This window comes from Arachis hypogaea, chromosome 4, assembly GCF_003086295.3.
Source record: "Arachis hypogaea cultivar Tifrunner chromosome 4, arahy.Tifrunner.gnm2.J5K5, whole genome shotgun sequence".
Lineage (NCBI taxonomy): Eukaryota > Viridiplantae > Streptophyta > Magnoliopsida > Fabales > Fabaceae > Arachis > Arachis hypogaea.
This window is the reverse complement of record NC_092039.1, coordinates 106,824,495-106,849,360: the sequence shown is the minus strand read 5'-3', so window position 1 is coordinate 106,849,360 and position 24,866 is coordinate 106,824,495. Positions and strand designations below refer to the sequence as shown.

The 24,866-nt window shown below is 41.7% G+C and overlaps 1 protein-coding gene across 1 annotated transcript; it reads left to right on the top strand.

The window, feature by feature from the left end:
* The first annotated feature begins 1,445 nt into the window (after window positions 1-1,445).
* On the top strand, window positions 1,446-3,401 carry LOC112795131 (uncharacterized). The gene has a single exon (XM_025837083.1). The coding sequence runs from the start codon at window positions 1,446-1,448 to the stop codon at window positions 3,399-3,401; it is 1,956 nt and encodes a 651-aa protein (XP_025692868.1).
* Window positions 3,402-24,866: the final 21,465 nt, after the last annotated feature.

The window sequence follows — 24,866 nt, the reverse complement described above, 5'->3', positions numbered from 1 at the left end:
CATTTGCATTTGTGTGTATTGATTGGGTGTGCATCTTGTATTTGGCTTTCCTTGTTGAATAATTGTATCTATATGCTATTTAAGCTAATTGTTTTATCTATTTTCTCTATTTGTGTATTTTTTATATTGTTTTGTATGTGTTTGAACAACTGAGAGATCCCTTATGCTTGCAATGGTGACGCTGAGGGTTGTTCCTGATAAGAATATGGTGATTGGAAGTTTGTGAAAAACTAAGTTGTGATACTGAATTACTGAATCATATGCTGATGGACTGTGATATAGAAAAGAGAAAGGCTGAGAGGTGTTGTGAAGGACTGAGATTATGAATTACTAGTATAGTGGAATTCTTAGCTTAATTACCATATTTTTGGATTAGTGTGACCCCAGGCTTGGATATAAATTGTTGGAGTTTAGGATTGCTTAGTAAGTTCGTATAGTTTTACATTGTCTTAACTTGGAACTGTTATTTTACTGGGAACGTTCGGGTTCTCACCTGTTGTAGGATTTTGTTGTTTTCAGATGCAGAACATGACGCATCTCATTGAGCATTCTGGACTCTTTCTGGGAAGCGAAGACTTTCCTTTGGGAGTTATATTTTGTACCTAGTTTATATGTATTCTCCACTTTGTATAAGTAATTCTGTATCCCTCTTAGAGGTTTAACTTTAGAGAAACAGAATTGTATTTTGAGTATACTTCTAGTTGTAATACAACTTTTTAGCCGGCCTTTTTTTGCAGGTGAAGATTAGTACTTGGTATGTATTTCTTTCAAAATCCTGTGTGTGTGTGTGTGTGTGTGTGTGCGTGCGTGCGTGCGTGCGTGCGTGCGTGCGTGCGTGCGTGCGTGCGTGCGTGCGTGCGTGCGTGCGTGCGTGCGTGCGTGCGTGCGTGCGTGCGTGCGTGCGTGCGTGCGTGCGTGCGTGCGTGCGTGCGTGCGTGCGTGTGTGTGTGTATCTTATATTTTCTTATATCAACGCCTTTATCATTACGAAATCTTAGTATATTATATCCCTTTTTGAGCATCAGAGCCCTTTTTGCAGGTGGCTCCCCCCTCATCGCTCCAACAACCCGGGAGGTCAGGAAGCTCTAGTCCTCACTCGCCAACACCAACCCGGGAGATCCACTCTCTCACCAGTGACCCAGATCCAAGTCCCCTCCAACCACCTCACACTCATAGTACTTCCGACCCGTTTGGGAACTGACTCCCCGAACATTGACGCTGTTACCGGGGAACCTCTAGTCTGAATGGATTTTTTGTTGGGTCCAGTGAAAGGAGAGGATGGAGGCGAGCCGTGTGTAGAGGAGAACGCTCATCGAACCAGTAGGGTGGCCTCTTTGGTTTCTTCCCACGAACGCACGAGATCCCCTTCCCGGAGGGACGAGCTTCCTTCCCGTTCTTGGGAAAGGCACTCTTTCAGAGGAACGAAAAGTGACAGGGCAAGAATAATGCAAGAGTTGGTGACCAAGGAGCGCTACCAGCCCGGCCCGAGCCAACCTCGCTCCCAGTCTCCTCAGAGGAGAAGGGAATCCCAAGATAGAAGCCCCTGGAGGCACCATGCCAGGCGTGCAACGGGTTCCCGACCCCCCGTGACCTGCGCGGAGTCTGAGGACCAGGGGGAAAGTAGGGAAGTGCTGAGAAGACGGAAAGACCCTGTAATCTACATTCGACCCTTAGCAAGACACGCCAAAGAGGAAGACCGGGAAGAAAGCAGGGAGAGACTGAGAAGGCGACGAAACCCTATAATCCTGGGAGCGATGCCTTTCCACCACTCCATTCTCGAGGTCCGATTGCCGAAACACTTCGACAAGCCAACATACATGAGATATGACAGAACACAAGATCCCAAGGAACACCTAACGGCCTTTGAGGCCAGGATGAACCTGGAGGGTGTGGGTGATGAGGTGAGATGTCACGCCTTCCCTGTGACCCTGGTAGGATCGGCAATTCGGTGGTTCAACGCGCTCCCTCAGGGGTCCGTGACGACTTTCGTGGACATAACCCGAGACTTTCTAGCACAATTTACCACGCGTATGGCCAAGGCCAAACATCCGATCAATCTTCTAGGGGTGACCCAAAGAAGCGGAGAATTGACCAGGATGTATCTGCATAGGTTCAACGATGAGTGCCTAGAGATTGATGGCTTGACCGATTCGGTGGCTAGCCTTTGCCTGACAAACAGGCTATTGAATAAAGACTTTTGGAAACACCTCACCACCAAACCTGTGTGGACAATGCAGGAAATCCAGAATGTGACGAGAGAGTACATCAACGACGAGGAGGTCAGCCAAGTGAAGACAGCCAACAAATGGCAGCCCGCCTATCATCCTACTCGTCAGCCCGGGAACAGGAAAATGCCTAAGGAGCACTCCAAAGACGGAGGGCCAACTAAACCCTTCAAGCCTTTCCCCTGGGTAGGAAAGTTCACTAACTATACCCCTTTGACGGCCCTGATCGTCGAGGTGTACCAACAGATAGCCGACCAAGGCATCTTGTCAAAGCCTCGCCAGCTCAAGGACAAAACCGGAGGAAACAAGAACCTCTACTGTGACTACCACAAGGGTTTCGGCCATAAAACCCAAGATTGCTTTGACCTGAAGGACGCTCTGGAAGAGGCGATCCGTGAAGGCAAGCTGACGGAGTTCTCGCAGTTCATAAGAGAACCTAGGAGTCGAGAGCACAACCGATCTGACGAAGATAGGGGTCGTACTGTGAAGCCAAGGCAAGAACCTGAAGAGGACAATGACCGCGGCCTCACTATCGTGAATGTTGTAGTTGGGAGGGACGCTGCACCGAGATCGAAGTTGGTAGCAAGAAAATATGCTAAGGTCCTGGCTGTGTCATCAGCTACTCATGGGCCTTCCCCCAGAAGAGTCCCAATGATATCATTTGCACCAGGGGACCGATCGTTTGATGACATGCCAGGGAACCCTCCCATGGTAATCACAGCAAGAGTGGGAATAGGCTTGGTCAAGCAAATTCTCGTTGATACCGGAGCCGATTCAAACATTATGTTCCAAAACGTGTTCGACGCCTTGGGCCTCTGGGAAGCCGACTTGAAAACACACCAGCACGGGGTGGTCAGCTTAGGGGATAATTTTATCAAGCCTGATGGAATAATCTCCCTCCCGGTCTCCATAGGGGGAGGTCAAGGAAAGAGGTCGCTAATGGCGAAGTTTGTTGTTCTAAGGGACTCCATGACTTTCAACCTTATCTTGGGGAGGAAAACAATTAACGAGTTTGCAGTGGTAATATGTACCAAGATACTGATAATGAAGTTTGAAGCCGACAATGGGTGGGTGGGATCCATCAAGGGAGATCTTCACGTGCGACAATGCCAGCTTCTCCCTAAGAAAGAAGTCGAAGGAGGCATCTGGGGTTTTCCTAGCCGATCTGGACGCTAGGATTGACGATAAACCAAGACCAGAGCTTGAAGGAGACCTGGAAAAGTTTAGGGTCGGCGACTCGGAGACAAATTCACCTTTTTGAATAGAAACCTCCCCCACAACTTGAAAGAGCCTTTGATGGAGATGATTCGAGCAAATAGTGATTTGTTTGCATGGACACCAGCCGACATACCGGGGATCGACCTCTAGTTCATGTCACACCACCTGGCTGTGAAGGTAAAGGCCAGGCTAGTGGCCTAAAGATGAAGGAAGATGTCCCAGGAGAGAGCGAATGAGGTGGCCAAGCAAACGGCCAGGTTGTTAGAAGCAGGGTTCATCCGAGAACTTGACTACTCGACTTGGCTGTCGAACATAGTCCTAGTTAAGAAGGCCAACGGGAGGTGGAGGATGTGTGTTGACTACTTGGACCTCAACAAGGCATGCCCTAAAGACTCCTTCACCCTCTCCAACATTGATGCTTGTTCCGAGGCTTACCTGAAACTGTAGGTCGATCTCGGACGAGATCTTCTGTGTGGGTCGGAGTTGTTGTTGTCCGACTTGTGGGACTTGGTGATGGTATTGATCCTTCATCCCCGGAGGGTGGGGGGTACCTGCAAGGGACTCCGATGCTTAAGTTAGCAAGGGTATTAAGCAGGTATTGAGTAGAATCAGAGTTTGAGTTATACCTGGGTGCTCCAGTGTATTTATAATAGGTGAGTTCTATGGTGTAGAAAGAAAAAAATTTCTACACCTATAGATATGTGTTGGCTCATTGGAGAATTTGACAAGTGTTTAAAGAAGGAGACAAAGTTTATACTCTTTGTAGGAATGATATAAAAAAATTCTCTTTTTTATATAGAATTTAAGTGAGTAATTATTTTCATTATGACTAATTATGTTGACATAATAATAGACCTCATCATAAATTGGATTTCTGTTTTATTATTGTTCGAAAAATAACGACTCAGTTTAAGCTATTAACCATTTAATCTAAATTTATTTTTTATTTACAAAATATATAGTAAATTATTTTATATAGCAATATTGTTTAAAAATAAAGGGTTGTATGATATCTAATAAAAAAAATATTTGTGTCATAAATTTTATATTATTAAATTGTCTTAAAAGTATGTTTACCGTCACAAAATTTAAAAATTGTAAATAACAATATAATAAATAATTTTTTTATTGTTAACTTTTAATTTAATTAAACGTATTTAGTGAATTTAGATGCTAGCAAAAATTAGTGTAATTTATTTTATTTTAATAATAAAAAGATCATTAAGTATGTATTGCTCATAATATAAAAAAAAATTAATTACAAATGGATATTATTAGTATGACTAATTATGTAATATGTGAGTCATATTTCTGGAATACATTACAATTGTATTTTGGCTTACAATATAATACAATGAATATATTTTTTATTTGGAGCTTATTTATTCCATTGATTTTTATAATTTTATGAAATTTTTAATTAAGTTTTTATATTTTTTTTTAATTGAGTCTTTGCTCTAAAGTTTTTTTAGTTGAGTCTCTATACGGAAAAAAGGACCTAATTAAAAAAAATTAATGCATAAACCAAATTAAAAAAACATAAAGACCTAATTGAAAATTTTACAAAATTATAAAAACTAACAAAATAATTAAACATTTATTTGGATTTAACAAAGTTTACTATAATAGTAATAACAATAATAAATATGGATTAAAAATAAAAATAATAAGTTAGTTTATTAAAAGATTAAAATGATTCAAAGTTCAAACAAAATAAAATATATAAACTGAAGCCTTTTATTGTAGTTGTTAAAGATCGATAAAAAAATAATTTTGTGGTGAGGTTTATCATCTTACTAAATTTAATTTTAATTAGTATAATTAGTCAATCAAAATTTTGACCTAACCACTTGCAGAAAAAACAAGGCCCTTGTACTTCTCCTGCAAAGAGTACAGATTTTGTCCTCCTTTAAACACTTGTCAAACTCTCCAATGAACCAACACATATCTATAGGTATAGAAATTTTTTTCTTTCTACACCATAGAACTCACCTTTATAATATTGTGGAATGACTTTTCTGAAGATAAGATAGTTATCTTATCTTATCTTTATCTTTAAGTGAGGTCATCTTATCTTCAAGGGAACCGCCTTTATCTCTACGGGCTTTTGGGCTGCCCTTGGATTCGGGACGTGTTCCTCTGTTTGGGCCCTTTGTTGGGCTTTCCTGTGACTTGACCGAGCTCTTTTGAGAAGAGGTCGGGTTGTCCTGACCTGAAGAGGTCGGTCGCTTTGCCTGTAGAACATCTCAGGTCGGTCAGCTCGACCCAGGATATGAACAGTGCCCCTGCTCGAGCTTGGTCTTCCTTTTTGAGGTCGAGTCTTTAGTTTTAGGACTTCGATCCTTCTTTGTTCTACTTTTTTGAATGCAGAACGTTTCACTTCCTTTTAAAAATGCGCGCTTTTGGATTAGCGTCCTAGCCTTGGGAACGTGCTAGGGTTTTTAATGCCCCATTAATTGGTTTTTGATGCTCCGTTTCTCTTTGCTTTTATTTTGAACTTTGACTCTCAAGAAACGTTTTCTCTCCTCATCTGCTTTTGCTGTGACTTCTCTTTTTTCTCCTCTCCTTCTGTTTTCTTTTGAAAACCTACATTCCTTGGTGTTTCTCCTTGCAACGTTTGTTCAGCGATTTGTAAGTGCTTTTGACGGCGATCTCTAACCTCCTCGTCTTCAACCCTCTTACATATTCTTCTCCTTTTTCAGGTTGGTTTTGCTTTCCCCTCGCCGTTTACTCCTACTATGTTGTGCTTTGATTTTGACTGAGTGCATGTTGGAAAGCTTGAATTTTTGTTGCGCCTGGTTTGTTACTGTGATGCATGCTTTCTCCCTTTTGACCTTATATATGCTTCTGTGTGTATTTTCTTGGTTTGGCTCTTTAGGGCTTTGTATGCTTCTGCCGATTCCTGAACTGTTGTAGCCTTTTCTTTTGGCGACTCGTTTGATCTTTTTCGCATTTGTTTTTCTTGGAAAGGGTTTTTGTTGAGACAATAGTCTTTGTAGATTTTCCTGAATCTTTATTCCCTGATTGCCTCCAAAGGATGCCTCTGGACCTTGGGTTGTGTCCTGGAGTTTTCCTTTTTATCTGCTGTACCATGCTGGAATGTGCGTTCGAGTTATTTTGATTTCGTCTGGGATGTCTTTTCCTTTTTAGTAACCCAATCTTTTTCTTGCTTTGTAGGATTAGTTGGCCATGTCTTCCCGAAAAAACATTGTCGAGGCGTCTTCTGAGGTTCCCGAAGGGATGTCCGATTGGCTGGACTCTCTTGTCTTGCTGTGTGTTTCTTTAGTTGATTCAGAATTTTGTGCGACGCTTAGAAAGCATCATCGTGTCTGTAGCAGTGTGGATCAAGAGGGCAATTATGAGTTGGTAGCACCCGATTCTGGTGATAGAGTCTGCTTCCCAGTCTTGATCCAGGGGGAGCGTCCCTTCTTCTATGCTTATGACTTCTTTTTTAGCCAAATGAACATCACCTTTCCTTTTACTTATTTTGAAACCGACCTGTTATGGTCTTGTAATGTAGCCCCTTCGCAGCTCCATCTGAATTCATGGGGCTTCATAAAGATTTTTCAGCTTGTTTGTCAAGAATTTGGTGTTACGTCTTCTCAAACTCTTTTTCTGTATCTTTTTGTGTTGACCAAACCTGGGACTACCAAGAAGAAAGCTTCTTGGATTTCTTTTAGGTCTGCCCAGGGACACAAGGTCTTTTCTATGTATGACAAATCTTTCCGGGATTTTAAGAACTACTTCTTTAAGGTTTGGGCTGTTGAAGGTGCCCGACCTTTCTTTCTGGATGAAAATAATGACCCTTGCTTTCCCTTAGAGTGGCAGAGGAATGTAGTGGTATCCCGATATACTTGGGAGATGTTGAGCGAGGTCGAGCAGTCCTTTGTGAGTGTTTTGGAGGATATTTGGGGAGAACCTCCCCATTTGGATACTAAGAAGTCTTTGGGAGATCCGTCCCTTATTTGAACTGCTTTGGGTATTGCCTTGATATATCTTGTTATCTTTGTTTTTCCCCTGTTTTTCTTCCTGGCGTGATAAATTGTTGTTTTTCATTTTGCAGAGATGGCCAAGAATAATGATGTCATGAAGGCCTTTAAGAAGGCGAGGAAAGCTACTGCGGCTCAAAACATCTCGGCCCAGGCTGATGGGGAAGGAGCTTCCCAAGCTCCTTTGAAGCCATCCGTGCCGAGCTCTCCTGGCCCGAGGAGAATGATCCCTACACCTCGGGTCCGTTTAGTGGATCCCCCTCAGTCTTCTACCGCTGCTGTGATTTTTTCTTCGGCCACCCTGCTCCAAAAAGACCTTGAACTGTTGAACCTTTCAATCTAGATGCCCCAGATTTTGATCCTATTGGTTTTGTGGAGCAGCAGATTGCACCTTATGATGCTCTTTCAATGGATGATGTATCTCTCCTTCATCACTTGGATTTTATAACTTGAAGTAGTGTCAAGATGGCCCATATGGGAGCTGCTTTGTATCGCACTGCCCAAAATCTACCTCTGCATGCTACCAAGGCTTTTATAGAGGAAGCTAAGCGAGAATTTGATCGGATGAAGGGTCTCAAGGAAGAGTTTGAAGCAGAGGTGACTCAACTGAAAAAGGAGTTGGAAGGGGAGAAGGCCAGCTCTCTTGCCCTGGCGGCCTCTGTGCGATTGGTTGAGGATGTGGCTTTGAAGCACAAAGAAAGCGATGTCGCATCCTACCGAGAAGTGATGTGTCTTCGGGATGAGCTAGAGTCGGTCCGGGTTGATTATTCCGAGCTCCAGGGTCATCTTGTGGGTAGCGTAACCACTGCCTATGAGAACCTGAAGGAACAAGTTCGGATTATTGCCCCGGAGGCTGACCTTGCTTTGTTTAGCTTGGATAATGTTGTGAAGGATGGCAAAATCCTTCCCGAGGACCCTGATGATGATGATGTTGAGCCTCCTCCTGTTCCTTCTACCAAAGTCTCCGTTGTGCCACCCTCTTCCTCTCAGGCTGCTGAAGTCGTTCATCCTGAGTCCGATCCTGAACCGGGATGATGGGACGGTAGATGCAGTGCCTCTTCAGACTCGTCCTCCTTCACCCCGGGATGCTGCTACTAGGAAACCTTTGGACTCTCTTTGATTATTTCTGATGAATTTGTGTATAGCCCGGCCTGTGGGCTTTGAACTCATTTGTTTTGTAAATGGTGTTTTGTTTGACTATTGATACTTCTGTTGCTTGTTTAACAACTTTGCTTTGAAAAACAAAGTGACTTTCGAGCTTCCTAGGCAGTGAATTTGATTTTCACTTTTTGTCGATCTGTAGCTTTATAATCGGGCTATGAATGTTTTCAGAATAATACGACTTGAGCGTTTGTAGAGAATCTGAACAAATTTTATTAAAAGAAAATGCAAATATACATGAGGAGTTAATTTCCTAAGTCGGGTGATTTGTAGGTTTTGGCGGGGCGCCTCGTTAAGAAACCTTTTTCAGGAAAAAGAGTGCGCCTTGTCCAAGATCTTTTATCTCCCCTAACTAGAGTACCTTCTTAGGTTGCAGGCGTGCCATGATCTAGGAAGCTCTCGCCCGTCGAGTTCGGAAAGTTTGTAGTAGCCCTTTCCCAATACTTCTATGACTCGGAAGGGTCCTTTCCAGTTTGCTGCCAACTTTTCTTCTGTAGGTCGAGTTGTTCCTATATCGTTTCGGATTAGGATAAGGTCATTTTCAACGAAGGCCCGCTGTATTACTTTTCGGTTGTATCTGGAGGCCATTCGTCTTTTCAGCGCCTCTTCCCTTATCCAAGCTGTCTCTCGAATTTCTGGAAGTAAGTCGAGCTCTTCCCTTTGAAGTTGGGAATTGACTTTTTCGCTAAAATGGATTACTCTGGGTGATCCTTCTTTGACCTCCACTGGAATCATTGCCTCCATTCCGTAAGCTAATCAGAAGGGTGACTCCTTTGTCGTGGAATGTGGAGTCGTTCGATATGCCCATAGGACTTGTGGGAGCTCCTCGGCCCAGGCTCCCTTTGCATCCTGTAATCTCCGTTTTATCCCTGCTAATATAACTTTGTTAGCGGCTTCGGCTTGCCCATTGGCTCGGGGGTGCTCGACAGAGGTGAATTGTTGTTTTATATTTAGGTCGGCTGTTAGTTTTCTGAAGCCTGCGTCTGTGAACTGGGTACCATTGTCTGTGACGATGGAGTATGGAACTCCGAACCTTGTGACAATGTTTCTATACAGAAATTTCTGACTTCTTTGAGTTGTGGCCTTGGCTAGGGGTTCTGCCTCGATCCATTTTGTGAAGTAGTCTATTCCTACTATGAGTAATTTGACTTGTCCTGATCCTTGAGGAAAAGGTTCGAGGAGGTCGAGTCTCCATTTTGTGAATGGCCAAGGTGAGGTTACGCTGATGAGTTCCTCTGGCGGAGCAGTGTGGAAGTTGGCATGCTTTTGACATGGCGAACATGTCTTTACAAATTCTGTGGCTTCTTTTTGTAGGGTTGGCCAATAGAATCCTGCCCGTAGTACTTTTTTGGCGAGTGCTTGCACTCTGAGGTGATTGCCACAAATGCCACTGTGTACTTCTTCTAAGATATCCTTAGTGTTGGGAGTCGGCACGCATTTTTGCAATGGTGTTGAAATCCCTCTTTTGTATAAAGTATTATTTATGATGGTATAGTATTGTGCTTCCCGTTTTAACCTCTTTGCTTCTTTCTCATCTGTAGGGAGGGCCTCTGTGGTGAGGTAATTAATTATGGGGGTCATCCATCCCTGATCGCGATCTGTTATGGCTAAGACATTTTCTTCTTCTGAGATTGATGGCTTCTGTAGAATTTCTTGGATAAGGCTTCTATTGTTGCCTCCTGGTTTGGTGCTGGCTAGTTTTGAGAGTGCATCGGCCCGGGCATTCTGTTCTTGGGGTATGTGTCGAATCTCATATTCTCCGAGTTGTCCGAGCTGTTCCCTGGTTTTGTCTAGATATTTTTTCATAGTGGGATATTTGGCTTGGTAGCTGCCTGCTATTTGTGAAGTGACTACCTATGAGTCGCTGAAGATGATAAGTTTTTGAGCTCCAACCTTCCTAGCCAGCTTCAAACCAGCTAGTAGTGCCTCATATTCCGCTTGATTGTTTGAGGCAGGGAACCCAAATTTGAGGGAGAGTTCGATCTGGGTCCCCTGGTCGCTTTCAATTATTACGCCTGCGCCACTTCCCGTTTTATTTGAGGAGCCGTCCACGTATAGATTCCATTTTGTGGGGATTTCTAGTGTGTCCATGAATTTCGCAATAAAGTCGGCCAGATATTGAGATTTGATGGCCGTCCGAGCTTCGTATTGAAGGTCGAATTCGGACAACTCGACTGCCCATTGCAAGATTCGGCCTGCCAAGTCTATTTTCTGTAGGATTCCTTTTATTGGCTGGTTGGTCCGAATTTTAATGGTGTGAGACTGGAAATATGGGCAAAGTCGTCGAGATGTTATTATGAGAGCGTAAGCGAACTTTTCTATTTTCTGGTAGTTCTGCTCGGACCCTTGTAACGCTTTGCTGATGAAGTAAATGGGTTGTTGCCCACTGTTGTCTTCTCGGACCAGTGCTGAGGCTATTTCCCGATTTCCTACTGTGAGGTACAAGATGAGTGGTTCTCCTTCCCGTGGCCGACTTAATATAGGTGGCTGTCCCAGAACTTTTTTGAAGTCTTGGAAGGCTTGCTCGCATTCAACTGTCCATTTAAACTTCTTTCCCTTCCTTAGAGTGGCGTAGAAGGGGAGAGATCTTATTGCGGATCCCGCCAGAAATCTGGACAGGGCTGCCAACCGCCCGTTGAGTTGTTGTACCTCTTTGATACAAATCGGGCTTTTCATGTCGAGTACGGCCCTGCACTTGTCCGGGTTTGCCTCAATTCCTCTCTGTGTGATCATAAAACCCAAGAATTTACCAGCTTCTACTGCGAAGGTACATTTTGTGGGATTGAGTCGCATGCCGTGTTGTCTTATGATGTTGAATACTTGTGTCAGATCGGATAATAACATCTCTTCGTTTTGCGTCTTCACAAGCATGTCGTCTACGTAGACCTCCATGATCCGAAAAAACTTTGTTCATTAATCTTTAGTAAGTGGCTTCCGCATTTTTGAGACCGAAGGGCATAACAATGTAGCAGTAATTTGCCTTTGGGGTTAAGAAAGAGGTTTTTTCTTGGTCGGGTGGGTACATTGGGATTTGGTTATATCCCGAGTATGCGTCCATAAAGGAGAGGTATTTGTATCCGGAGGAGGCATCTACTAGTGTGTCGATGTTTGGGAGTGGATAAGGATCTTTCGGGCAAGCTTTGTTGAGATCGGTATAGTCGGTGCACATTCTCCACTTCCTATTTTAATTTTTTACCAAAACGATATTAGCAAGCCATAGCGGGTATTTGACTTCTCTTATGAAGCCTGCCTCCAGTAGAGCTCGTACCTGTTCTTCCACTGCTTGAGAGCGATCTGGTCCTAGCTTTCTGCGCCTTTGTTGTACCGACCGAGATCCTGGGTAGACTGCTAGCTTGTGGCACATTAGTTTGGGATCTATGCCTGGCATGTCTGCGGCTTTCCACGCAAAGAGGTCGGCGTTGTTGCGTAGGAACAGTATGAGTGATTCTTTTATGTCCCCTTTTAGGAGTGTGCCGATGTTGTTTGTTTGGTCCGGGGTGTTCCCGATCTGGATTTTCTCTATTTCTCCTTCAGGTTGTGGGCAGAGCTCTTCCCGCCTCCGAACTCCACTGAGATCGATTGTGTGGAATTCTTCTCCCTTGCCTCTAAGGTTTAGACTTTCGTTGTAACAGCGGCGCGCCACCTTCTGATCTGCCTTTACTGTGGCTATTCCTTCTGCGGTTAGGAATTTCATGCATAGATGTGGAGTCGAGACTATTGCGCCGAGTTGATTTAACATTGCCCGACCTATTAGGGAATTGTAGGCTAAGCTTATGTCAACGACGATGTAATCTATTTTGAGTGTTCTTGACTGACTTCCCTTTCCAAAAGTTGTGTGGAGCGGGATGTATCCCATTGGTTGAACCGGGGTATCACCTAACCCGAACAGGCTGTCTGGATATGCTCTGAGTTCTTTTTCTTCCAAGCCGAGCTTGTCGAAGGCGGTTTTGAATAAGATATCGGCAGAGCTCCCCTGGTCTATCAGTGTGCGATGAAGATTTGCGTTTGCCAGTATAATAGTGATGACCATGGGATCGTCATGCCCTGTCGCGATGCCGGATGCATCTTTGTTGGTAAAAGTGATTGCCGGGATGTCGGGTGCTTCCTTCCTTTCTGCGACGTGATATACGTCTTTGAGATGTCTTTTGCGGGATGATTTGGAGATTCCTCCCCCGGCGAATCCACCGTGTATCATGTGGACGTGTCTTTCTGGCGTCCGGGATGATCACGTAGTTGGTCCGACATCTTCTGCTCTTCTTCTTTTCCTTTGTTCATCCTCATGGGTGGCCAGGTATCGATCTAGCTTTCCTTTTCGTACGAGCTTTTCTATGATGTTTTTTAAGTCAAAACACTCATTGGTGGAGTGCCCGTGGATCTGATGGTATTCAAAATATTCAGCCCGGTTTCCTCCTCCTTTTTTGCCTTTGAGTGGTCGAGCTGGTGGTATTTTTCTGTATTGCAAACCTCTCTGTAGACATCCACGAGAGACACCCGAAGAGGGGTGTAATTGTGGTATTTTTTGATTTTCTCTCTGGTGCACGGAATTGTAATCATCAACAATGGCTCCAATGAATTGGTAGCTCTCACACGTGAATTACACTTAGTCACAACTCCGCACAACTAACCAGCAAGTGCACTGGGTCGTCCAAGTAATACCTTACGTCAGTAAGGGTCGATCCCACGGAGATTGTTGGTATGAAGCAAGCTATGGTCATCTTGTAAATCTCAGTCAGGCGGATAATAATTGGTTATGGGAAATATAAAGAGATACTTGCTTAAATAATAAAGGATAGAACTACTTATGTAAATTAATGGTGGGAATTTCAGATAAGCGTATGGAGATGCTTGTCCCTGTTGAATCTCTGCTTTCCTACTGCTTTCATCCAATCCTTATTACTCCTTTCCATGGCAAGATGTATGTAGGGCATCACCGTTGTCAATGGCTACGTCCCATTCTCTCAGTTAAAATGGTCCAAATGCTCTGTCACAGCACGGCTAATCATCTTTCGGTTCTCAATCAGGCTGGAATAGAATCCAGTGATTCTTTTGCGTCTGTCACTAACGCCCAGCCTTCAGGAGTTTGAAGCTCGTCACAGTCATTCAATCCCGGAATCCTACTCGAAATACCGCAGACAAGGTTAGACTTTCTGAATTCCCATGAATGCTGCCATCAATTCTAGCTTATACCACGAAGATTCTGATTAAAGAATCCAAGAGATATGCGCCCGGTCTAAGGTAGAACGGAAGTGGTTGTCAGTCACGCGCGTTTATAGGTGAGACTGATGACGAGTGTCACGGATCATCACATTCATGAAGTTGAAGTGCAACGAATATCTTAGAACAGGAATAAATCGAATTGGATAGAAAATAATAGTAATTGCATTGAAACTTGAGGTACAGCAGAGCTCCACACCCTTAATCTATGGTGTGTAGAAATTCCACCGTTGAAAATACATAAGTGAAAGAGGTTCAGGCATGGCCGAATGGCTAGCCCCCAAATGTGGTCACAAGACCGAATGATCAAAAGACGACTAATACACTAGTAAAAAGTCTTATTTATACTAAACTAGCTACTAGGGTTTACAGGAGTAAGTAATTGATGCATAAATCTACTTCCGGGGCCCACTTGGTGTGTGCTTGGGCTGAGCTTGATCTATCCACGAGCTGAGGCTTCACTTGGAGTTGAACGCCAAGTTGTAACGTATTTTGGGCGTTCAACTCTGGTTCGTGACGTGTTTCTAGCGTTTGACTCCAGAATGCAGCATGGAACTGGTGTTGAGCGCCAGTTTATGTCGTCTAATCACGAATAAAGTATGGACCATTATATATTGCTGAAAAGCTCTAGATGTCTACTTTCCAATGCCGTTGAGAGCGCGCCATGTGGAGTGCTGTAGCTCCACAAAATCCATTTCGAGTGCAGGGAGGTCAGATTCCAACAGCATCAGCAGTCCTTTGTCAGCCTCCTATCAGAGTTTTGCTCAGGTCCCTCAATTTCAGCCAGAAAATACCTGAAATCACAGAATAACACACAAACTCATAGTAAAGTCCAGAAATGTGAATTTAGCATAAAAACTAATGAAAACATCCCTAAAAGTAACTAATCATACTAAAAACTACCTAAAAACAATGCCAAAAAGTGTATAAATTATCCGCTCATCACAACACCAATCTTAAATTGTTGCTTGTCCCCAAGCAACTGAAAATCAATTAGGATAAAAAGAAGAGAATATATTATAAATTCTAAAATATCAATGAATATTAGTTCTAACTAGATGAGCGGGACTTGTAGCTTTTTGCTTCTGAATAGTTTTGGCATCTCACTTTATCTTTTGAAGTTTAGAATGATTGGCATATCTAGGAACTTAGAATTTCGGATAGTGTTATTGATTCTCCTAGTTAAGTATGTTGATTCTTGAACACAGCTACTTTTATGAGTCTTGGCCGTGGCCCTAAGCATTTTGTTTTCCAGTATTATCACCGGATACATAAATGCCACAGACACATGACTGGGTGAACCTTTTCAGATTGTGACTCAGCTTTGCTAGAGTCCCCAGTTAGAGGTGTCCAGAGCTCTTAAGCACACTCTTTTTGCTTTGGATCACAACTTTAACCACTCAGTCTCAAGCTTTTCACTTGGACTTTCATGACACAAGCACATGGTTAGGGACAGCTTGATTTAGTCACTTAGGCCTGGATTTTATTTCCTTGGGCCCTCCTATCCATTGATGCTCAAAGCCTTGGATCCTTTTTACCCTTGCCTTTTGGTTTTAAGGGCTATTGGCTTTTTCTGCTTGCTTTTTCTTTTTCTTTCTAAATTTTTTTTTCACAAGCTTTTGTTTTTTCACTGCTTTTTCTTGCTTCAAGAATCAATTTTCATGATTTTTCAGATTGTCAATAACATTCTCTTTTTTCATCATTCTTTCAAGAGCCAAAAATATTTAACATTCATAAACAACAAGATCAAAATTATGCACTGTTCAAGCATTCATTCAGAAAACAAAAAGTATTGTCACCACATCAATATAATTAAACTAAATTCAGGGATAAATTCAAAAATAATGTACTTCTTGTTCTTTTGAATTAGAAACATTTTTCTTTTAAGAGAGGTGAAGAATTCATGGAATTTATTTATAACTTTAAGACATAGTTACTAAACACTAATGATCATGAAGTAGAGACACAAATATAGATGACATAATAAGCATAAAATCCGAAAAACAGAAAAAAATAAGAACAAGGAATGAATCCACCTTAGTGGCGTCTTCTTCTTGAAGGACCAATGATGTCCTTAAGCTCTTCTATGACCTTTCCTTGCTTTTGTTGCTCCTCCCTCATTGCCCTTTGATCTTTTCTAATTTCATGGAGAATGATGGAGTGCTCTTGATGTTCCACCCTTAATTGATCCACATTGTAACTCAATTCTTCTAAGGAAGTGTTGAGTTGTTCCCAATAGTTGTTGGGAGGAAAGTGCATCCCTTGAGGAATCTCCGGGATTTCTTGGTGATGAGCTTCCTCATGCGTCTCTTGGGTTCCATGAGTGGGCTCTCTTGTTTGCTCCATCCTTTTCTTAGTGATGGGCTTGTCCTCCTCAATGAGGATGTCTCCTTCTATGATAACTCCAGCTGAGTAACATAGATGGCAAATAAGATGAGGAAAAGCTAGCCTTGCCAAAGTAGAGGACTTATCAGCTATTTTGTAGAATTCATGGGAGATGACTTCATGAACTTCTACTTCCTCTCCAATCATGATGCTATGAATCATGATGGCCCGATCCACAGTAACTTTAGATCGGTTGCTAGTGGGGATGATGGAGCGTTAAATGAACTCCAACCATCCTCTAGTCACAGGCTTAAGGTCCAGTCTTCTTAGTTGAACCGGCTTGCCTTTGGAGTCTCTTTTCCATTGAGCTCCTTCCACACATATGTCCATAAGGACTTGGTCCAACCTTTGATTAAAGTTGACCCTTCTAGTGTAGGGGCGTGCATCTCCTTGCATCATGGGTAAGTTGAACGCCAACCTCACATTTTCCGGACTAAAATCTAAGTATTTCCCCCGAACCATTGTAAGATAATTCTTTGGATTCGAGTTCACACTTTGATCATGGTTCCTAGTGATCCATGCATTGGCATAAAACTCTTGAACCATTAAGATTCTGACTTGTTGCATGGGATTGGTTAGGACTTCCCAACCACTTCTTTGGATTTTATGTCGGATCTCTGGATATTCATTTTTCTTGAGCTTGAAAGGGACCTCAGGGATCACCTTCTTCTTGGCCACAACATTATAGAAGTGGTCTTGATGGGCTTTGGAGATGAATCTTTCCATCTCCCATGACTCGGAGGTGGAAGCTTTTGTCTTCCCTTTTCCTTTTCTAGAGGATTCTCCGGCATTGGGTGCCATCAATGGTTATGGAAAAACAAAAAGCTTATGCTTTTACCACACCATACTTAAAATATTACTTGTCCTCGAACAAGAGAAGAAAGAAGAGAAGAAGAAAAATAAGAAAATATAGAGGAGAAGGGGAGGTGTGGGTTTCGGCCAAGGTATAGAAGAGGGGGTTGTGTTGTGTGAAAATGAAGTAGAATGGAGGGGTATATATAGGGAGGGGGGAGAGGGTAGGTTCGGCCATTTAGGGTGGGTTTGGGTGGGAAAGATTTTTGAATTTTGAAGATAGGTGGGGTTTATGGGGAAGAGTGGATGGATGTGAGTGGTGAAGGGGGTAATTGGGAAGAGAGGTTGAGGTGATTGGTGAAGGATTTTTGGGAAAGTGTGTTATAGGATTAGTTAGGAGGTAAGGTGAGAATATGTTAGGTGGGGATCCTGTGGGGTCCACAGATCCTGAGATGATCCCGTGGGGTCCACAGATCCTGAGGTGTCAAGGATTTACATCCCTGCACCAATTAGGCATGTAAAATGCCTTAGCATACCATTCTGGCGTTTAAACGCCGAAGTGATGCACGTTCTGGGCGTTCAACGCCCATGTGCAGCATGTTTCTGGCGTTGAACGCCAGTTCCATGCTTGTTACTGGCGTTCAGCGCCAGCTTTGCTCAGGGCATATTCCTGGCGTCCAAACACTAGGATGTTGCTTGTTTCTGGCGTTCAGCGCCAGATCCATGCTCTGTTCTGGCGTTGAACGCCAGCTAGATGCACCTTACTGGCGTTTAAACGCCAGTAAGTCCTTCTTCCAAGGTGTGATTTTTCTTCTTTTGTTTTTGATTCTGTTTTTAATTTTAATAATTTTTTCGTGACTCCACATGATCATGAACCTACTAAAACACAAAATAAAAATTAAATAAAAATAAATTATATAAATAAAAATTGGGTTGCCTCCCAACAAGCGCTTCTTTAATGTCAATAGCTTGACAGTGGGCTCTCATGGAGCCACAAAGGTGGTCAGGTCAATGTTGTGGACTCCCAATCACCAAACTTAGAGTTTGGATATGGAGGTTCAACACCAAACTTAGAGTTTGGTTGTGGCCTCCCAACACCAAACTTAGAGTTTGATTGTGGGGCTCTGTCTGACTCTGTATTGAGAGAAGCTCTGCATGCTTACTCGCCTTTGTTACAGAAGGATAGCCGTGTGCCTTAAACACAAGGTAGTCCCCATTCAATTGAAGGACTAATTTTCCTCTGTTAACATTTATCACAGCTTCTGCTATGGCTAGGAAAGGTCTTCCAACTATGATGCATTCATCTTCTTCCTTCATAGTGTCTAAGATTATGAAATCAGCAGGGATGTAAAGGCCTTCAACCTTTACTAACACGTCCTCTACTAATCCATAAGCTTGTCTTACTAACTTGTCTGCCAATTGTAATGAGAATAAGGCAGGTTGTACCTCAATGATCCCCAGTTTCTCCATTACAGAGAGTGGCATAAGATTTATCCCTGACCCCAGGTCACACAGAGCCTTGTTAAAGGTCATGGTGCCTATGGTACAGGGTATTGAGAATTTGCCAGGATCTTGTCTCTTTTGAGGTAAGATTTTCTGAACCCATGTATTTAGTTCACTAATGAGCAAGGGAGGTTCACCTTCCCAAGTCTCATTACCAAACAACTTGGCATTTAGCTTCATGATGGCTCCTAGATATTAAGCAACTTGCTCTCCAGTCATATCTTCATCCTCTTCTGAGGAAGAATAGTCTTCAGAGCTCATGAATGCCAGAAGGAGATTTAGTGGAATCTCTATGGTCTCTATATGAGCCTCAGATTTCTTTAGGTCCTCAATAGGGAACTCCTTCTTACTTGAGAAACGTCCCAGGAGGTCTTCCTCACTAGGATTTTTGTCCTTCTCCTCCCTTGTGCATTCGGCCATATTGATTACATCAATGGCCTTGCACTCTCCCTTTGGATTCTCTTCTGTATTGCTTGGGAGAATACTGGGAGGAGTTTCAATGATTTTCTTACTCAGCTGGCCCACTTATGCCTCCAAATTTCTAATGGAGGATCTTGTTTCACTCATAAAACTTAAAGTGGCCTTAGACAGATCAGAGACTATGTTTGATAAGTTAGAGGGGCTCTGTTCAGAATTCTCTGTCTGTTGCTGAGAAGATGATGGAAAAGGCTTGTTATTACTTAGCCTGTTTCTTCCACCATTATTAAAGCCTTGTTGAGGCTTTTGTTGATCCTTCCATGAGAAATTTGGATGATTTCTCCATGATGAATTATAGGTGTTCCCATAAGGTTCACCCATGTAATTTACCTCTGCTATTGCAGGGTTCTCAAGATCGTAAGCTTCTTCTTCAGAAGATGCCTCTTTAGTACTGTTGGATGCATTTTGCCATCCATTCAGACTTTGAGAAATCATGTTGACTTGCTGAGTCAACACTTTGTTCTGAGCCAATATGGCATTCAGAGCATCAATTTCAAGAACTCCCTTCCTCTGAAGCATCCCATTATTCACAGAATTCCTCTCAGAAGTGTACATGAATTGGTTATTTGCAACCATGTCAATAAGTTCTTGAGCTTCTGCAGGCGTTTTCTTTAAGTGGATGGATCCACCTGCAGAATGGTCCAATGACATCTTGGAAAACTCAGATAGACCATAATAGAATATATCTAATATGGTCCATTCTAAAAATATGTCAGAAGGACACTTTTTGGTCATCTGCTTGTATCTTTCCCAAGCTTCATAGAGGGATTCACCATCTTTTTTCTTGAAGGTTTGAACATCCACTCTAAGCTTGCTCAGCTTTTGAGGAGGAAAGAATTTGTCCAAGAAGGCCGTGACCAGCTTATCCCAGGAGTCCAGGCTATCTTTTGGTTGTGAGTCCAACCATGTTCTAGCTTTGTCTCTTACAGCAAAAGGGAAAAGCATGAGCCTGTAGACTTCAGGATCTACTCCATTCGTCTTTACAGTCTCACAAATTTGCAAGAACTCAGTTAAAAACTGGTAAGGATCTTCAGATGGAAGTCCATGAAACTTGCAATTCTGTTGCATTAGAGCAACTAATTGAGGTTTCAGCTCAAAATTATTTGCTCCAATGGCCGGAATGGAGATGCTTCTTCCATCAAATTTGGACGTTGGTTTAGTGAAATCACCTAGCATTCTCCTTGCATTATTGTTGTTGGGTTCGGCTGCCATCTCCTTCTCTTGTTCAAAAATTTCAGAAAGGTTGTCTCTGGATTGTTGTAATTTAGCTTCTCTTAGTTTCCTCTTCAGAGTCCTTTCAGGTTCTGGATCAGCTTCAACAAAGATGCCTTTTTCCTTATTCCTGCTCATATGAAAGAGAAGAGAGAAAGAAAAAAGGAAGAGGAATCCTCTATATCTGGACAAAGAGGATCCTTATTATTAGTAGAAGAAGAAAGGAATAAGAGTGGAAAATCCAATCACAAGGGTGAGGATAGAGGCACTGATTGGAGATGAAGAGAGGTGAAGAGAAGTATTAGTAAATAAATAAATAAATAGAAGAAGAGAAGAGAGGGAGAATTCGAAAATAATTTTGAAAAAGTAGTTAATGATTTTTGAAAATTAAAGATAAGATATAATTAAAATTAAAATTTAAAACAATTAATTAATTAAAAAGAATTTTTGAAAAAGAGATGAGATATTTTCGAAAATTAGAGTGAGAAAAGTTGTTAGGTGGTTTTGAAAAAGATAAGAAACAAACAAAAAGTTAAATAATTAGTTGGAAGAGATATTAAAATCAAATTTGAAAAGATAAGAAGATAAGAAGTTAGATAAGATATTTTAAAATCAATTTTTTGAAAAAAATAAAATTTTGAAAAAGATATGATATAAAAAGATAAGATAAGAAGATATGATAAAAAGATAGGATTGAAAAAAATTTAATTTTTAAAATTAAAATTAATTACTTAACTAACAAGAAACTAAAAGATATGGTTCTAGAATTTAAAAATTGAACCTTTCTTAACAAGAAAGTAACAAACTTCAAATTTTTGAATCAATCATATTAATTGTTAGCGTAATTTTGAAAATTTGAAATAAAATTAAGAAAAAGATTTTGAAAATAATTTAAAAATTTTCAAAATTAATAAGATAAAAATGAAAAAGATTTGATTTTTGAAAAAGTTTTGAAAAGATAGGATTTTTAAAATTGAAAATTTTACTTGACTTGTAAGAAACAACTAATTTTAAAATTTTTTTGACTAAGTCCACTCAAATTTTCGAAAATTATGAGAAAATTAAGGAAAAGATATTTTTTATTTTTAAATTTTTAATGATGAGAGAGAAAAACAACAAAAATGACTCACAACATGAAAAATATGAATCAAAACTCATGATGCATGCAAGAGCACTATGAATGTTAAGATGAACACCAAGAACACTTTGAAGATCATGATGAACATTAAGAACATACTTTTGAAAAAATTTTTATGCAAAGAAAACATGCAAGACACCAAACTTAGAATTCTTTAATGCATGACTCTAACAAACGAAAAATGCATATGAAAAACAACAAACAACACAAAACAAGAAAACATCAAGATCAAACAAGAAGACTTGTCAAGAACAACTTGAAGATCATGAAGAACACCATAAATGCATGAATTTTCGAAAAATGCAAGAAAAATTTTTAAAGCATGCAATTGACACCAAACTTAAAAGTTGACTCAAGACTCAAACAAGAAACACAAAATATTTTTTATTTTTATGATTTTATGATTTTTTTTGTATTTTTTATTATTTTTTTTCGAAAATATTCTTTGGAAAAACGAAAATAAAGAAAATTTTTTTGAAAATTACTTTTTGAAAACTTTTTGAAAAGAAAATTGAAAGAAAATTACCTAATTTGAGCAACAAGATGAACCGTTAGTTGTCCAAACTCGAACAATCCCCGGCAACGGCACCAAAAACTTGGTGCACGGAATTGTAATCATCAACAATGGCTCCAATGACTTGGTAGCTCTCACACGTGAATTACACTTAGTCACAACTCCGCACAACTAACCAGCAAGTGCATTGGGTCGTCCAAGTAATACCTTACGTGAGTAAGGGTCGATCCCACGGAGATTGTTGGTATGAAGCAAGCTATGGTCATCTTGTAAATCTCAGTCAGTGGATAATAATTGGTTATGGGAAATATAAAGAGATACTTGCTTAAATAATAAAGGATAGAACTACTTATGTAAATTAATGGTGGGAATTTCAGATAAGCGTACGGAGATGCTTGTCCCTGTTGAATCTCTGCTTTCCTACTGCTTTCATCCAATCCTTCTTACTCCTTTCCATTGCAAGCTGTATGTAGGGCATCACTGTTGTCAATGACTACATCCCATCCTCTCAGTGAAAATGGTCCAAATGCTCTGTCACAGCACGACTAATCATCTGTCGGTTCTCAATCAGGCTAGAATAGAATCCAGTGATTCTTTTGCGTCTGTCACTAACGCCCAGCCTTCAGGAGTTTGAAGCTCGTCACAGTCATTCAATCCCAGAATTCTACTCGGAATACCACAGACAAGGTTAGACTTTCCGGATTCCCATGAATGCCGCCATCAATTCTAGCTTATACCACGAAGATTCTGATTAAGGAATCCAAGAGATATGCGTCCGGTCTAAGGTAGAACGGAAGTGGTTGTCAGTCACGCGCATTCATAGGTGAGAATGATGATGAGTGTCACGGATCATCACATTCATCAAGTTGAAGTGCAACGAATATCTTAGAACAGGAATAAATTGAATTGGATAGAAAATAATAGTAATTGCATTGAAATTTGAGGTACGGCAGAGCTCCACACCCTTAATCTATAGTGTGTAGAAACTCGACCGTTGAAAATACATAAGTGAAAGAGGTTTAGGCATGGCCGAATGGCCAGCCCCCAAACGTGGTCACAAGACCGAATGATCAAAAGACGACTAATACACTAGTAAAAAGTCTTATTTATACTAAACTAGCTACTAGGGTTTACAGGAGTAAGTAATTGATGCATAAATCTACTTCCGGGGCCCACTTGGTATGTGCTTGGGCTGAGCTTGATCTATCCACGAGCTGAGGCTTCTCTTGGAGTTGAACGCCAAGTTGTAACGTGTTTTGGGCGTTCAACTCTGGTTCGTGACGTGTTTCTGGCGTTTGACTCCAGAATGCAGCATGGAACTGGCGTTGAGCACCAGTTTATGTCGAATAAAGTATGGACTATTATATATTGCTGGAAAGCTCTGGATGTCTACTTTCCAACGCCGTTGAGAGCGCGCCATTTGAAGTTCTGTAGCTCCACAAAATCCATTTCGAGTGCAGGGAGGTCAGATTCCAACAGCATCAGCAGTCCTTTGTCAGCCTCCTATCAGAGTTTTGCTCAAGTCCCTCAATTTCAGCCAGAAAATACATGAAATCACAGAAAAACACACAAACTCATAGTAAAGTCCAGAAATGTGAATTTAGCATAAAAACTAATGAAAACATCTCTAAAAGTAACTAGATCATACTAAAAACTACCTAAAAACAATGCCAAAAAGTGTATAAATTATCCGCTCATCACTCTCCATGTCGATCTTCCTTTTTTTTGGAATCTTTGTCTTTATCCCGAGGGGTGAACCCTGATTTTGAGGTCTCTCCTAATCGGGAGTTTTCCTCCATGTTGATGTATTTTTCCGCTCGCTCCTGTACCTCGTTCAGGGATGTGGGGTACTTCTTTGATATGGATTGACTAAAAGGCCCTTCTCGCGGGCCATTAATGAGACCCATGATGGCAGCTTCTGTTGGAAGGTTTTGTATATCCATGCATGTTTTGTTGAATCTCTCCATGTAGTTACGCAGGGTTTCCCGCTCTCCTTGTCTGATTCCCAATAAGCTCGGCGCATGTTTTGCTTTGTCCTTTTGGATGGAGAATCTGGCCAGGAACTTTTTGGCCATGTCGTCAAAATTTGAGATGGATCTTGGAGGGAGGTTATCAAACCATTTAATTGCCGTTTTTGTTAAAATAGTTGGAAAGGCTTTTGCAACGAACTGCATCTGAGGCATCGATGAGGTACATTCTGCTTCTGAAGTTGCTGAGATGATGGCTGGGATCCATAGTGCCGTCGTACAAGGTCATGTCTGGGAGTTTAAAGTCCTTTGGGATTTTTGTCTTCATGATTTCTTTGGTGAGTGGGTCTTGCTTCTTTCGTGCGTTATCTTCGGGAATGGATCGACTGGCTTTCATCTTGACATCGGCTTCAAGTTTTAGGAGTTTGGTTTCCAGTTCCTGGCGTCGCCTTATTTCTCTTTGTAGATCCTTCTCGGCCTCTCGTTGACGTAGAACGTCTTCCTCAAGTTGTTTTAACCGATCTTGGAATGCCTCCAGGGCTCCCTCATTTGGGGAGTTCTTATTGTTGATTTGGGGAGTATCTTTTGGTATTGTGTCTGCATTTTTGTGCGGCGTTCTTTCTTCTAGATTTGAGGTGTGATCATTGTCATGGTCGTCCGCCATAGTAATGGGATGACTTCCAGGTCCCCGGCAACGGCGCTAATGTTCCGAGGGTTACCTGAAACTGTAGGTCGATCTCAGACGAGATCTTCTGTGTGGGTCAGAGTTGTTGTTGTCTGACTTGTGGGACTTCGTGATGGTGCTGATCCTTCATCCCCGGAGGGTGGGGGGTACCTGCAAGGGACTCCGATGCTTAAGTTAGCAAGGGTATTAAGCAGATATTGAGTAGAATCAGAGTATGAGTTATACCTGGGTGCTCCAGTGTATTTATAATATTGTGGAGTGACCTTTCTGAAGATAAGATATATCTTTATCTTTGAGTGAGGTCATCTTATCTTCAAGGGAACCGCCTTTATCTCTACGGGCTTTTGGACTGCCCTTGGATTTAGGACGTGTTCCTCTGAAGAGGT

What these genes read in the sequence shown, in the direction of transcription:
- LOC112795131 (XM_025837083.1), top strand. Translation starts at nt 1,446, where the DNA reads ATGCAAGAGTTGGTGACCAAGGAGCGCTACCAGCCCGGCCCGAGCCAA.